The following is a 15,968-nucleotide window of genomic DNA, read 5'->3' as shown; positions in this document are numbered from 1 at the left end:
TGTTCAAAAGCTTCTTTTAAACACAGCTTTGGTATGTTTGTATTTTTTTTCTGCCTCTAAACTCCTGTAAACACCCATGAGTGTATGGATACATAGGTTAACATGGAGGGGGGTTTAGAGGGAGAAATAAAAGGAAAAGAAAAAACCACAAATGCCTGAAAATCTGATGATTTTGAGCTGCAGTGTGCATGAGCACTTCCGTGTTATTTAATTTTGTGAAAAAGAATACCTTTGGCCTTTTGATACCCTCTTGTACACCATGTAGTGACTTCATTATCAGTCCCTGTTCTGCCACAGAAGCAGTAAAGATACAAAGTACATCTGCTTCTGCCTCCTCGTCACTTGATTACACTGCCTATATGTAACATGGCAGCTTTGCTTAATGGTCTGATTGAAAAATGCTTGTTTGTATGAGCATTCTAAAACGGTTTTCATACATCTGGCTCACGCTTGGGTGAAAGAATTGATAGGCCACCTTAGCTTTTCCAAGCTAATTGCTATTGTTTTTATCATAGATAAGGCAATGGCAGGGATGTCTGAAGATGGCCAAAGACCGATCGAAACTTGGCTGGTTCAGCAGGAAGTGGCCGGATTTCGATCAATGCATGGCCGACCCTGTTCGACAGAAATTGATCGCTAGATCGACTTATATCGAACTGACAAACTACAAAGCTTTTGCCAATCAGTGGCTGCAGCGGCTGATTGTTGTATTTCAATAATTTTAGGTCCACTGTTAGAATACAGTGTTCCAGTGGAGGGATTCCTCCATCCACCTCATTTGTGTGGATCAAGGAATCTGTTCCTTTTTTTTCTTTTTTCTCCATTCAGCCTGCTGGCTGAACAAAAAGAAAGCTATTCCTCTCTGGCAAGCTTAACAGCGCTCTTCCATAGATGTGAACATATATTTACATGCAGTCTGATGTTTCTGGAAAGTTCCTTCGTACAGAAATCAAAGTACGCCTATCATAGCTTGTTCAGTTTCTTTAGAATTCTAATACTGCAGTGCCCTAGCAGTGGCACAAACCTGTAGATTGTAAGATGTGCTGTTAGGTTAATTGTCTGCTGTCTTAAGCCTAGTACACATGGGCTGATATTTGGGCGACATTAGACAGTTCAATAGAAACCGGTCGACATTTGGCTCGTGTGAAGCTGGTCATTTGGCCGGCTTCTGTCGAAAGGGCATGACCAAAAAAGGTCTGCTGATCGTCGGCTCCCAATCAGACCTCTCAGCCAGTGGCTGAGATCACTGACAGGAGTGTTCTTGCGGAGGAAACAGTCTCCCTGTCAGAACACAGCAGGAGAAATCGCTGTACTAACATCGAATAGTTAGTACAGCGACTCCTCTTGATCTTTTCAGTTTGTTTTTTTTTTTTGTTTTGTTTTTTCATTCAGCCTGCAGGGTTGAATGAAAAATAAATAGTAGGATATACCAGGTTTAAGTTGACCCTGGTACAGGTGTATATGAGATGGGGACCTTAGATTGTAAGCCTCTTGAAGGCAAGGACATGTGAATGTGCAGTTTGTAAAGCACTGTGTAAATTGATAGGACTATAAAGATACCTGTAATAGTCCATATATTTTATAACTACCTCACCAGTAACAGTATCTATTTTTTCTAAGCACACATTCTTTTTAAAGATTTTTGGCTGTAATCACACTTGTCACTAAGGTACCAAATACTCCTGGCACACAGGGTTAAATTGATTGCCGATTTTGTCTGTTTTGCAGCATCCCTGATTTCCCATGGCGACCTATCTGGAATTTATTCAGCAGAATGAAGAGCGGGATGGAGTACGTTTCAGCTGGAATGTATGGCCCTCCAGTCGGCTGGAAGCTACAAGGATGGTTGTACCTTTAGGATGCCTCTTTACCCCACTTAAAGAGCGTCCAGACCTGCCCCCTGTCCAGTATGAACCGGTTCTCTGCACAAGACCTACTTGCAAGGCAGTTCTCAATCCACTTTGGTAAGAAAACTCCCTTTAATTAGTAAGATGAATGTTAGGAAGAACTGCACTCTGAAATGCTTTCTAGCAGGGAAAATGTACTATTAAAACATTTAATGTTTTTGTGTTCTCACGTGTCACATTCTTTAGAAAAACATAAATGCTTATGAGGTCTTCATGCATGAGGTTATTTAGAAGCTTGTAATACTATGAAATCTGATATTTATCAATATTTAATTTTGCATATTTTTGCAAGTGTTAAACTCAGTAAGATTGTGAGTGGCCACAACTAAATTTTGACTGCCGACATCTGCATAATAGAAAGGTCATCCTAGATTCATGCCAAAACCTCTATTGGCTGCTGTAAAGCCGTGCTGCTTTTTGGGATTGTGGCAGGGCTCTGTAAGAGCTCCTAAATAACTATTGTGAATTAAGGATTTCAGAAAAAGTACACTTAAGGATGTTTATAAAAATTTGCAAAGCTATTCATACTTTGAAACTGTGCATTCATTGTTTTTGAATGAAGGCAAAATGTAATTTTAATTTGTAGGCGTTTTTTCTCTTAAAGTCAAAAGTTATTCATTCATACAGATGAATCAGGAACATACCACATTATGGTATATTCGTGGCTAAATGGTTAGCACTTCTGCCTGGCAGTACTAGGGTCATTGGTTTGAATCCAAACCACGGCACCACCTGCATGGAGTTTGCATGTTCTCCCTGTGCCTGCGTGGGTTTCATCCAGGGACTCCGGTTTCCTCCCACACTCCAAAGACATGCTGGTAGGTTAATTGGATCCTGTCTAAATTGGGCCTAGTATGTGTATGTAGGAATGTAAGTTGGAGACCTTAGATATGTATGCCCCTTGATGGTTAGGGACTGATGTGAATGTACAGTGTATATGTGTATATGTGTATATGTGTGTGTGTGTGTGTGTGTGTGTGTGTGTGTGTGTGTATATATATATATATATATATATATATATATATATATATATATGTATATGTGTGTGTGTGTACCCGAAATAAATAAATAATCCCCACAGAACAAATGTACGTGCAATTTTGCAAAAAAATGCTTTGCAAATTTTTTATTTTTTTAACTACATCTCTTAGTAATAGGGGGGCTTGTTGGGTAGGTCCCAGAAACTATAAACAAATTAAAGTATTTGTAGGCAATAAGCTTATTGTTGAAAAGTAGCCGGTATTATGCTTCATTACTTTAGATATCCAAAAGAGATCAGTTTGATGTAGATTCTTGTTTTATTTTTTTTTTTTTTTGTGGCACTCAAAATATTAACAAACAACAAAATGAGTTTAAATATTAGTGGTTGGAATTATAGAAATATTAAAGTAACAGCAAAGTAATAGTTTAAGCGGAACTATACTCTCCTCTGCTCCAGGGATGCGGCATTCTACTTCTGCTCACCCGGCCACTGACGTCTTTGGGTGGACGGCTTCCAGGTCTCAATTGCTGGCTGCTGTCATTAGCCAGGTGGGGATGATGTCACTACCGCACATGAGTTTTGTCAAATTTGGCATTGCAGAATTTTTACAGTGAGCTGAGCATTTGCTTATTAAAGTGAACATCGCTTTTAAGCTGCCTGATTTTCTTTGGAAATTTTGAACAGAGAGATGCAGACTGAAGGCTGCTATGGACTAGGTAAATGGGGGATAAGCACAGTGGGATGGCTTGGGCAGAAAAGACATTAGAAAAGTCATATGTATATGAAACATTAAATTCTGCCTAAACAGATGACCTTCGGTTTTAAGGTAAACAACTTGAACTTGCTGTTTGAAGACAGACTGGTAGCATCAGGAGCTATTGGCTCCTGCTGCTGTCAATCAATTCTAGTGGGGGGGTGTGGTTGAGCTGCGCTGTGTGTGTCTCTGAACACAAGTAGCCCGGAGGCATATTTGGGGGAGGAGGAGTGGAGAGAGCAGGCTGCAAACCCCAGAAGAGGAGGTAAAGGGCTGCTCTGTGTATTATCCATGCACAGAGCAGATAAGCATAAACATCTTTTTAATTTTTGGTACAAAATATGAGGCTTTAAGGTCTGCCCAATAGACTAAACCTTCTCAATGACAGGGTTTCTGTTTTATTTTTTTAGTCAAGTTGACTACAGAGCCAAGCTGTGGGCTTGTAACTTCTGCTTCCAGAGAAATCAGGTAAGTGCTATATATTGCTTACTATTTCTATTCTGCATTCTAAGGAGACTTGGTGATTGTGTGTACAGTAGTTGCAGAGTTTTGTTTTTTTTTTGTTAAACTTTCCCTAAATAGTTAAAAATTAAAAAAAATTTGAGTAATGCATTTTTGAGGTACCAACACAATAGCAAGCATTAAAGTATAACTAAAGGCAAAACTTATTTTTTTTAGATTTGGATAGAGTGGAGAGGGATTAGAACACCTGTCAGATTTTTATTGCTGTCCGTGTCCCCATTAGGGAGATTTACCCCTCTATATGTCCTGTTTACCGTTATCATTAAACGTAAAAGAAAATGCCAAATTTTGGGTTTACTCTAAAACGGTAATAGAAGGGAACTCTTTCAATGAGGTCACTAGTTCTGGTGACCCTGTGACAACCAGGAATTCCCTTACTTTGGAGGGATTTCCTCTCACTTCCTGTTTTTGCTTGTGGGACAGGAAGTGAAGAGAAATCTCCTCAATGGGACACAGAGGGTAACCCCCCCAAAAAAGAAAAAATCTGACAGGTTAACCCTCCTTTACTCTATCAAAAATGAAAACAAAGTTTTGCTTTCATTTCTACTTTAATTGTACCGGTTAGAGGGGGTTGTACACATACCACAGCCAGGTCGTGTTTACCATTATCATCAAAAAATTTAGTAAAAGAAACCCAAAATTTTGGGTTGTCCCCAGAAAAGTAATAAAGGAGAAATTCTACAATGGGGTCACTAGTTCTGGAGACCTGGGGGTTCCCAAAGAATCCCCTTAATTTTGCAGAGATTGCCTCTCGCTTCCTGTTTTTGGCTATGGGACATGAAGTGAAAGTAAATATCCCTAATGGGGACACAGATGGCAAACAAAAATGTTTGCCTATTCTACTTTAATTGGACGCTGACATTTAGACCATAAAACAAAAAAGGTGGAGCACATCTCATTTACCTGATATTTAAAGTGAGTCTGTCTCCCTAGTTGTATCCCCAGCAAGTACTAAAGGTGTTGGGGTTCATATGGCTGAGGATAGACGGAACCCTGTACTATGTAGTCAGAATTCCTAAAGAGTATGTTACCCCAACATTTCATATCCCTGATAGGTGTCTGTTGTTCCATGTACTTGTGTTTAAAAAGTATCCTATTTTTTTTTTTTTTTTTTCTATTTTTTTTCCTTTTGTATGACATTCCTGATGAACTTGTCAGTCCTTCTTCTCTCCTATTTTAAAGTGACTACGCTAGTCATAGGATAGCTTTTCAAGTGCATTCATATTGGAACATTCCCAGGGACATCTTCGTGGTCCCTTTAGTAGCCAGTTCTGTTTTGTTCTTTACTCTTCTAAACAAGGCTAGAATGAAAGCTGAGTGAACATGTGAGGATAGAGCTCTGGAAACCATTACTGACTTGTCTTGGCTCCAACTATTAATCTCATCCTCACTTCCCTGCCTAGTAAGTCAGTCAGTTGGAAAAAGCACGCAGTCAGTTAACTCTGAAAAGTCTGAACCCTAGTTGTGTATGGATGTTTTGGACAATGACTCTTCATCATTAGTGCCATTGATGAGTATGACAACCTAAAATCTGAATTTTGTTTACTACGGATCATCTGTAGTCACTTCCCTGTCATTATTCACAAATTCATTCTAACCCCTTCGTGACCAGTGCTGAAAGCCTGGATGCCCAGACCAAATTTATCAGTGGAAGGGTGCATCAGTTAACTTGACAAACACTCTAATTTGCCCACCTAAATAAATAAATTTGACATTATTTTAAAGGAAATTTGGGTCTTTGTCGACAATTGAAACAATTTTGTTTAAAAAAATATCCTCAACATCTTGTTTTGTATTCTCTTTTCAGTTTCCTCCCACATATGCTGGAATATCAGAAGTGAATCAGCCTGCGGAACTTATGGCTCAGTTCTCCACCATCGAGTACATTGTTCAGGTATATTCCTGCCCAGGCAAAATTTAACATTTTTTTTTTTGTGGAATGCTTTTGCTGATCTTTTCTTGCATATGCTAATAGGCTGGCTGTCTTAATAATTCAGTGTCTTCAAAGCTTTCAGTCATTTGCACTTCGCTTGCTGCATATTTGTTTAAGGTCAGAGACTTTGAAAGCATTGAAGATATAGGATAAGCGGTAACCATTTAGAAAACTTGCATTGTCAGTAGGAGTTCAGCAGTGGCAGCCCACATAGTTCTCTTATGACTAGTTTCTGTTTAGGCTCCTTTCACACTAGTGTGATTTCAGATGCAATTTATGCAATTTGAGTTGCACAGAATTTCATGACTATGGAAATCACATTATTTTCAATGGTGCAATCACATCATTACAAATCAGCATGGAGCAATAGTTGGAAAAGGTTCCTGTACTACTTTGGTGCAATTCCAGTGCGATTTGTTTCTCCCCCCCCTAGAATATACAAACCTTATCCAATATACACCAATGCTGCACTACATAATCGTGCTGAAGTCAGATCAAAATCAGATGGCAGCAGTGTGAACCTAGCCTTATAAATGATTTAAGTTGTTAAAGTGCAATTCTAAACAAAACCTTTTTAATGTTAGTTTTGGATAGAATGCTGTCCCTGTTCTAGGGATTCCCCTGTTCTTCCTGTCTCAGAGGCAGTTGTCCCTGGGATAGGAAGTGAGTATTGAAATCGGTTTCCCTGCAAAGACTGTAGTAGGATTTAATACCTTATAAAGGCTCTGTTACAACTTTAAGGTTGGTGATATTTTATGTTTATTCTTTCTTTTCTCGGGCTTTCTACTAAATTTGTATGGTATATATTAAAGGATAGGTTCACCTCTTAACAAAAAATAATTAAATGCACATTTTTTGCAGGTAAAAAAAATGTGCATTTATTATTTTTTGTTTGTGGGGCCTCTAAAGCATTGTACCAGCGATTAGATCACTGGTGCCATTTGGGTCTTCCCTTGACCTGTCAGTATATCTGGTTGTCCTACATCTCATATGGGCAACCAGATACTTACTGTCAGGAAGGCTCAATGAACTACTACGGCAGAAATGAGTGACGCAGCCGGGCTGGTGGAGCAGTTTTGTTTTTAATTAGTGAGAGTTTGCACAAAGAAGATCCCCCGCTAGCTGTCACAACAGGGATGGGGGGGGGGATGCTGGGGCTGGTCCAATCGTAACATGTTACATATTACATCCTGAATATGAATGTAACATGTTATGAAAGGTGAACATATCTTTTAAACATAAAAATGAGACGCTAGCCGTAATGCTCCGTTTACACATATGGCTGTCACTACTGTGCCTGTGAAAAGTAATCTGCAGTGAGATTGCTTCTTAGAGGTGTTTGACATGTGTAAGGAGGCGATGTATTGCCTCATTGTCACTTTTTTTTTTTTTTTGCCCTATAAATGCTTCACCACTGTGGTGCAGCAGAGTGACCTCATTCGCTTGATTTGGGTGACAATCGGTGGCAGTGCTGCCTGCCAGGAACAACAGCGAGGATAATTTTTTGCTGTGACCTCACAATGGTGTGTAGCTTTAACATTTGCAGGGAAAGCAACTTTTACAGGACTATCACATGTTTCTCTCTCTTTTCTGGACTATCTTAAGTCTCTCTTTTGTGATAACTTATTGAATAATACTGTCCATACAGAGTGTATTATTTATTTATTTTTTTTTACAAATTTGGCAGGCATGTAACTTGTAACCACTAGGTAGAATATGCGTGATAAATGACTGATGACAAGATTGGAGGAATGAAAATATGTGCTAATGCGTACAAAAAATCTTTTAGTATGCATGTTGGAAAAGTGTAAACTGTGTCTACGTGCTGTCTGGACGTCCATGTTTGTTTTGAGCAGATTTAATAAAAGAGTGAACAAATACTGCATATTTTGTCTTCAAAACTTCCTGTCCTATGCACCATCCATGTATCCATAATATATTCGTTATTTTTTACTATCCTACATATTAAATGTTCTTGTTAAAATGGCATCTGCACTTTTCCTTACAATTGTAGAGAGGCCCCCAGACACCCTTAATCTTCCTGTATGTTGTGGATACTTGTTTGGAGGAAGAGGACTTGCAGGCCCTCAAGGAGTCGCTACAGATGTCCCTTAGTCTTCTGCCACCAGACGCTTTGGTTGGACTAATCACTTTTGGCAGAATGGTTCAAGTACATGAACTGAACTGTGATGGGATCTCCAAAAGCTATGTCTTCCGAGGAACTAAAGATCTCACTGCAAAGCAAATACAGGTAGGAGCTGTTGTTAAGCAGGTTCTAAATTTAAAGCCATTTGGTTACCCAGAAGGGATGAAGATGAAATAAGTGCTCCCCAGGGCCTTCTGATTATCACTGCCAACTACTCTGATACTTGTTGTCTTCTATGTACTTGGATTTCAGCTTATGTAGGCAATTCAAAGAACACTATTGTGCAGTGAGCTGTAACATTCAGCCAGGTTTCTCTTTTCATGAGTTTGTAATTGTCAGAACAATGAAACATAATTGTTGATCGGATGCTGTGTTTTGGTACACTACTCTGTGACTTGTCACTTGTAAGTCCCTATTGCACACATTTGTTTATTATATGACATAATACAAAAAAGTAAATATGGTTGTAACATTTAGACCAGGGTAGATCAAAACCCACTTATATTAAACCAGTACAATTTGCATGTGGTATTGTCTAAGTGGTGTTTGATGCCACACGTCAGGTTCTTATAAATGTATGTGTTGTAAGGAGTGGGACTGTTTTTGTACTGAAATTAATAATATACCTGGACTTTAGGATATGCTGGGACTTTCAAAGCCAGCTGCTCCAGTACAGCAAGGAAGACCAATGCAACCCCAGGAACAGCCCTTCTTGTCCAGCAGGTAATTTCCCACCATTGTATACTTGTCCACCATTTTTTTGTTTTGTTTTTTTAAGGTAAAGGAGACATATAGACCCAGCATACTTTTTTTCATTTAATAACATCACCATTGAAATTGCAACACAAATGACAGTTGTGTTTTTTTTTTTTTTTTTTTTTTTTTTTTTTTTTTTTTGACCATTCATTCTAAGCTTACTAAATGGTCCTAGCATAATGTGATTGTTGCCTGTCTGCTGTCCATATCTTTCCACAACTTCTTGGATTCCCTGCATACTTTGCAGCTTCTCCTCTGCTCATTCATTTGGTTTACCTTTCATTTCTGAGGACTGCATATCGCATGGTAGCTTGCTTCTTGCAAGCAGTGATTCCTGTACTGGTTGTGCCTCCTGAAAGTCCTTTGTAGTTCAGAAGTATGGCTTTCTGAAATGTGTGACAGTGCTGCATAGTGAATATGTGTCATAGAATTCAAGGAAGTAAATGTATGGGATTCTTAAAAAAACAAAGTTTTCAGACTTTCAGAACATTTGATAAATAAGCTAGAAATAACTGAAATAGCACATAGAAAGGAATATACAATCTTAAATGTTATCATATATGGGTATTGCGATAACTTAAAAAAGATCTTAAAAACCTGTATAGAAAAAGCATATTCAGGTATGTTGAATTTATATCGCCCAATGCCCGGGACATGTAGTTTCGGGTAGTTAGTTTTTGTGAAGCTTTAGCCCTGCTGTGGGCAAGCAGCAGGGCTCACCTTTCAGGTGAAAGCTTTCGGACGCTGTGCTGCTGCCCAATTGCTTTCACACAGCCCACTACAGTGCCAGCCAAAAAATAGGGTAATTTATTGCATTTATTTATTTATTTATTTTTTTGTGCCCTAAAATTAACTTAAGTGTATTTTGTTTACTGATATTTTGCAGTAATATTGTGCTTCATAAAAAAATTGGAACTACCACTATTTTATTCTCTAGGGTCTCTGCTTTCAGAAAATATATATAATGTTTGGGGGTTTTGTGTAATCTTCAGGCCTAAAATGATTTTTTAAAATTGTACAAAAGACGGCTCTGGCAGTGAAAGGGATAAAGGATAAGCCCGACACATCCCTTTCTTGACTAGCACCTAATCGGTGCTCATTACACTGCAAGGTCTCTCTCCTCCCTGCTAGTCCCCGGATGCTGTGCTGGAGAGAGGCTGGGAGGGGAGGAGGAGAAAACACAATGTTAAAATTATTAAACGTTTAAGTTGCCATAAAGCCCGTTTACTTTAAAAACCCCAGACATTCCTAAAAGCACCTTAGATGTAAATACGCTTTTGGTTCAAATGATTGTTTTTCTTATCTGGACAAGTAGATTGTCATGAGGAACAAGTTGATTGGGTCCCCAATTTAGTCCCTGAACAAGTAGCTTGTCTAAAAATACTTTATTTTTCCGTGCTGTTGTTGTTTTTTTTGTTTTTCTTTTGCTGTCTGCAGAGGGCCTTATGGGGTTATGTAGCTATATCTTTAGTGAGTCCTCTGACTATATTTAAAACGGCAACATTATTTATTTCAGGTACTTATATAGTGCCGTCAATTTATGCAGCTCTTTACATATATAGTATACATTCACATCAGTCCCTAACCCTCAAGGGATGTACAATCTAAGGTCTCTAACTTACATTCATACATACACATACTAGGGACAATTTAGACAGGATCCAATTAACATACCAGCATGTTTTTGGAGTGTGGGAGGAAACCGGAGTACTTGGAGTAAACCTACGCAGGCACAGGGAGAACATCCAAACTCCAGGCAGGTGGTGACGTGGCTGGGATTCGAATTAACGACCCTAGTACTGCCAGGCGGAAGTGCTAACCATTTAGCCACTGTGCTGCCCATTATTTGACTGTTTAGGATGGTATTGTGTGCCCGATGGTGATTACCCTGTGGGGTGGGGCACTAAAGACTATACTGGCACCTGCTTGTTTGGGAGAAAGCAAAAATGATTAGGCATTGTCCAGCATTTCCCCCTGATAAGCCTCAGTTGGTGGCGCACTATGGTGTGTATACATATTAGAGCCGGTCAGTAGACTGTCAGCTTCTGTGGTTACCTGTTAGTTATGGATTATATGTATGAAAATTAAAGCGCATTTAAAAACCATAACAAATATGTTCTTTTCAATCACTGTTCTAGATTTTTACAGCCCGTTCACAAAATTGACATGAACCTCACAGATCTGCTTGGGGAATTACAGCGTGATCCATGGCCCGTACCCCAGGGGAAAAGACCGCTGAGATCTACTGGTGTAGCTTTGTCTATTGCAGTTGGTTTGTTGGAGGTAACTGTTTGAGTGGAGGAGTTTAAATTATCAAATTACCTTTTTATTGATCATGACTCCTAAAGCAAAGCCAAAATAAAAGTCTTTTTAGTATTATCTAGCATGTACTATTTAATTAGCATTGGTATTTAGTGTACAATAGACGCTGTTACAGAAGGTTTAGTAGAGCCAGTTGTGTTGCATGTAGATTCAGTTACATTTTAATGCAGTGATATGCTTTGTATTGAAAGTGGTTTTTTTTTAGATGTGATATGTAATTTTATTGATCTCTTTAGGGAACCCTCCCAAACACTGGAGCTAGAATAATGCTGTTTACAGGAGGTCCACCAACCCAAGGACCAGGCATGGTGGTTGGAGACGAGCTGAAAACACCAATTCGTTCCTGGCACGACATAGAGAAGGACAACGCTCGTTTTATGAAAAAGGCTATCAAGGCATGAAATGATTTATCTTTTGCAAATAATTGTGGGTGTGGGAAGTTATTATGCAGATGTACAATAGCTGCTCTTTTTGCTTTCACAAAAGGGACTTATAACAGTGTGGATCTTTGTTTTCTGAAGGGGCCTCAGATCAAGGGTCCATTGATCAAAAAAGAGACATCAGTTTGTTTGATGTCAATATCTGACCTGGCAACAAACCATGTGATTCACCCTTGTGAACCAGATTTCAGCATTGCTTGTAATCATCACAGGCCTTGGTTAAATACAGTTGTCATAAAAATCTTTTCAGAAAATTTGTTGTTCCAGGGTAAAATACAGGATTCAGGAGGAAAATCTTGTACTATTTTTAGGTCATTGTGGGTGTACAGTCTGAAAATTGCATCGAAATGGAAATAATCGCTGGAACACTAGCAAAAGCTTTCAAATATTCGTCTTTTTTTTTATAAAGTCATGCAAATTTGACAGCATTAACTTTATTGATGGTATGTCAGGGACTAGTTTTAAATTGCAGCAGCCTACGCAAGAAAGCCACAGTCTCCTGTGAAACGAAGTGGAAAGTAAACTATCTTCTGCATGAGGGAAAATGCAGTTTATATGCAAGTCAACTTGTATAGTGAAAGTCTTCCACTAGACCAGGGGTGGGCAAACTTTTTGACTTGAGGGCCGCAATGGGTTCATATATTGGACCCGGGGGCCGGACCAAGAGTAGATGAATGATGTGTATGTGTCATCCATAGTAAGTATAGTAATATTCCCCCATAGTAAGCATAGTAATTCATCCCCCCTATAGTAATTCATCCCCCATATTAAGTCCCCAAGTCCCCCCTGTGTCAATTCACTTACCTTTGCTCCGCGCGTTCCTCTCGCCGTGTTCCTGCGCCGTTCCGGTGTAGCATGAAAATCTGTCTCCTATGAGGATCTGTCCCCCTCGACGTATCTGCGCATGTGCCAGTTTCAGGCATTAGCAGCCGATCGGCGATCTCCGGCACATGCGCAGATACGTCGAGGGGGACAGATCCTCATAGGAGACAGATTTTCATGCTACACCGGTCTTCAGGGCGGACTGTGAGAGGAGCCTAGCGGGAGCCTAGCTCCGCGGGCCGGATTAAAAGGTCCGCCGGGCCGTATACGGCCCGCGGGCTGTAGTTTGCCCATTGCTGCACTAGACTGACCTTAGTAAAATCTAAAAGATCTGGATGTTAAAAAACCAAAGGGGGGGGGGGGGGCAAATAACAGAAGTTCTTAGCATTTAGATAAACTTTGTTATTCTGCTTCAGACATCATTTTCAACTATTGTATGAAGCAGTCAAGGGCAGATTAGGTGTAAGAACACCTGCAGGCATGAGAACTGATCCAGCCTAATTTGGGTGCCTTGAGCTGGCCAACTATACACTGACAGAGGGAAAGAGACCTTAGGGCAGATTAGAGAAGATTGCTCTTCTAGCTGTTGTCACCGCTCTTGTAAGGTGGCCCTTCTGTCCCCATCTTTATCCAAAGTTTGGCTAATCTGAATTTATAGGTTTATGTAACCCTGTGCAGGCCTCTTGTCAGAACTGGCCCTGAGGTTGGACAGAGCGTTGACTGCCCCCTTTAATTTTATAATCAGCGTAAAACAAATGTGCTGTACTAGCAAGTTTGCAATGGCTACTTTTACTGTGATCAAAATTTACTTTTACTCTTTATTCACAAGTAACGCTTTTACTACTTTTTTTTTTTTTCCCCTGCACAGCACTATGAAGGATTGGCAAACCGTTGTGCAACGAATGGTCACTGCATTGACATCTATGCCTGTGCCCTGGACCAGACTGGTCTTTTAGAGATGAAATGCTGTTCGAACCTCACAGGGTATGGTAGAAGTACAGTATGATAACATGATGTGCAGCTGTACATAATTCACAGGCTGGTGGTATTTACAGTTTTTTGTCTGTATTTTTCAGAGGTGAGATTGTCATAGGAGATTCTTTCAATACATCCTTATTTAAACAAACATTCCAAAGAGTTTTTAGCAAAGATTTAAATGGAGAGTTCAAAATGGCCTTTGGTGCCAGCCTTGAAGTAAAGGTAAGAATCTATCCTGTAAAGGTTTGTCCTGCTTTTAACCTGTTGCGTATTTTTCCAACTTTAATACTTAAGATAACTGTTATATTTGATAAAACATTATATTTCTTAGAAGTAAAAAAAAGATTTTTTTAGCATCGATTTTGGTATTCTTAACTGGGTAGGATAAATTAAATCTGTCGGTACTTTGGGCATAATGTAACCAAAAATAATTTCACTTTGAATCACACAATAATATCCTGTGCTGCAGCGCACTGTGACCCAGTAAGGTCCTAATCCGAACAGCATATGTCTGCTATACCACTTTCCACAAACTTAGAGACCCCTGAACGTGGTTCTGCTGTGGATTGTATGGATGCAAATATGAGATTTAAAAGTGTCCTGGTATATTTACTTTGGGCTGCCACACAGTATGAATGCTAGTGTACACTGTACTTGTATCTGAAGAGTGGCTTAGGTTGACTGACAGTGAGCAGGTTTACAACTCCTGAGAAAAATAACAAACGCAAATCAATTTGTTTGCTTGCATCACATATTACATTACAAAATGCTAGTGTTTATATTTTTATATGTTTAAATAATATGGTACATGCAAATATTCAATTTTCCTAGTTTTCATTTGTTCCTTATAGACTTCAAGAGAATTGAAAATATCTGGTGCTATTGGCCCCTGTGTTTCCCTAAATGTGAAGAGTCCATGCATTTCAGAAAATGTAAGTTGTAAGAAAACTAACTTTTGTAGCTGTTTTAGTTTTCAGTACAGTAAGAAGATTATTTGTTTTATATTGTAACACATTCTATCCACTAAAATCTATATCTTTTCTGATGAAACAGTCTTATTTCAGAGATTCTAGTTACTTCTGTATGAACAAATTTCACATTCTTTTAAGACTTTATAGCAATACAGGTGTACCTCTGTTTACAAATGTAATATGCTGTCCGGAACGTTTCGTATTGTGAAACATTTCATAAACCGAAACGCGGCTTCCCACAGGAATGCATTGAAAACCGATTTAATTCGTTCTGGAGGTCAGAAAAAAAGTAAAAAAAAAAAGTTGCTGTCACTATAGGTCCGTGTCGGTTTTTAAAGTGATTACCGGCTTTTTGTTTTCTTTACTATAGCTCAGAGAATCAGCTGTCACTTTCCCCCCAGCTAAAAGAAAGAGAGAGAGTTTCCTTTTAGTTTGTTTCCTGAGATAAAAGAAACAAAGTATCTTTTAGCTCCGGTGAAAGTGACAGCTAGTTCTGTGAGCTATAGTGAAGAAAAAGAAAAGCTGGCAATTACATTTAAAAATCGGCACCGACATACACTTTGTATTGCGAAAAAAATTTGTAAACCGAGGCATTATTTTCAATGGATTTTCATTCGTAAACCAAAAATTACGTGAACTGAGGCGTTCGTAAACCGAGGTACACCTGTATCTACAAATACTACAGCATTAGCAACGAGACTACTACAGTGCAATCTTCACAATAAGATCTTCCACCACTGTGCCTTAAAGTGGTTGTAAAGTCTGAAGGTTTTTTACCTTCTGTGTACAACAGTGCCCCCATCTCCCTCATTACTTACCTGAGCCCCATCGTGATCCATCGAAGTGCACAACAGCCTCGGTAATCCTGGGTCAGTGGCTCCTCATTGGCTGAGAAAGCAAGTGGGAGCCATTGGCTCCCTCTGCTATCAATCACCACTAGTCAGCCAATGAGGAGAGAGGGGGCGGAGCTAAGCCACGGCTCTGTGTGTGAATGGACACGAAGCAGCGGCTTGGGAACATCTGCTCGGGTGCTCCCATAGCAAGCTGCTTGCTATGGGGGCACAAAACCGAAAAGAGCCAAGAGCGCCCACAAAGAGGAGGATCCAGGCTGCTCTCTGCAAAACCACTGCACACAGCAGGTAAGTATAACATGTTTTTTTATTTAAAAAAAAAAAAAAAATTAACCTTTTAGAATCGCTTTAAGTAAAGATTCCAACTGTGTAACTTTGTCACTCCACTCCACCAGCAATAGATGTTCTGCAGCATGAGTGAGACTTCTGTGAAAATCAAGACAGTAGGTGTAGGTGTGTTGCTTACATCTCTCTCCTTCCAGTAGTGCGATTATTGGGCCAGTAACCATCCCATCAGAAACCCTTGATTGATGTCTGAAAATGCCATCTATCACAGTAATTGATGGCATGGGCAATCTGGTTTT

The 15,968-nt window shown here is 39.4% G+C and overlaps 1 protein-coding gene across 1 annotated transcript in view; it reads left to right on the top strand.

Moving 5' to 3' along the window:
- Positions 1-15,968, top strand: part of SEC23B (SEC23 homolog B, COPII component) — a 30,635-nt gene that overhangs the window by 4,912 nt on the left and 9,755 nt on the right. Inside the window, exons 2-11 of the mRNA XM_089686507.1 lie at positions 1,729-1,964; positions 4,054-4,111; positions 5,973-6,059; positions 8,113-8,349; positions 8,882-8,967; positions 11,139-11,283; positions 11,559-11,717; positions 13,453-13,568; positions 13,661-13,784; positions 14,414-14,494. Coding sequence (XP_089542633.1) covers positions 1,744-1,964; positions 4,054-4,111; positions 5,973-6,059; positions 8,113-8,349; positions 8,882-8,967; positions 11,139-11,283; positions 11,559-11,717; positions 13,453-13,568; positions 13,661-13,784; positions 14,414-14,494 — 1,314 coding nt within the window. The 5' untranslated portion in view covers positions 1,729-1,743. The remainder of the gene's footprint in view (positions 1-1,728; positions 1,965-4,053; positions 4,112-5,972; positions 6,060-8,112; positions 8,350-8,881; positions 8,968-11,138; positions 11,284-11,558; positions 11,718-13,452; positions 13,569-13,660; positions 13,785-14,413; positions 14,495-15,968) is intronic.

The sequence above is a fragment of the Staurois parvus genome, unplaced genomic scaffold (assembly GCF_062004578.1).
Source record: "Staurois parvus isolate SC_StPar_1 unplaced genomic scaffold, SC_StPar_1.0 ptg000401l, whole genome shotgun sequence".
Lineage (NCBI taxonomy): Eukaryota > Metazoa > Chordata > Amphibia > Anura > Ranidae > Staurois > Staurois parvus.
Note: the sequence above shows the minus strand (reverse complement) of the source record. Positions and strands in the feature narration are given on the sequence as shown.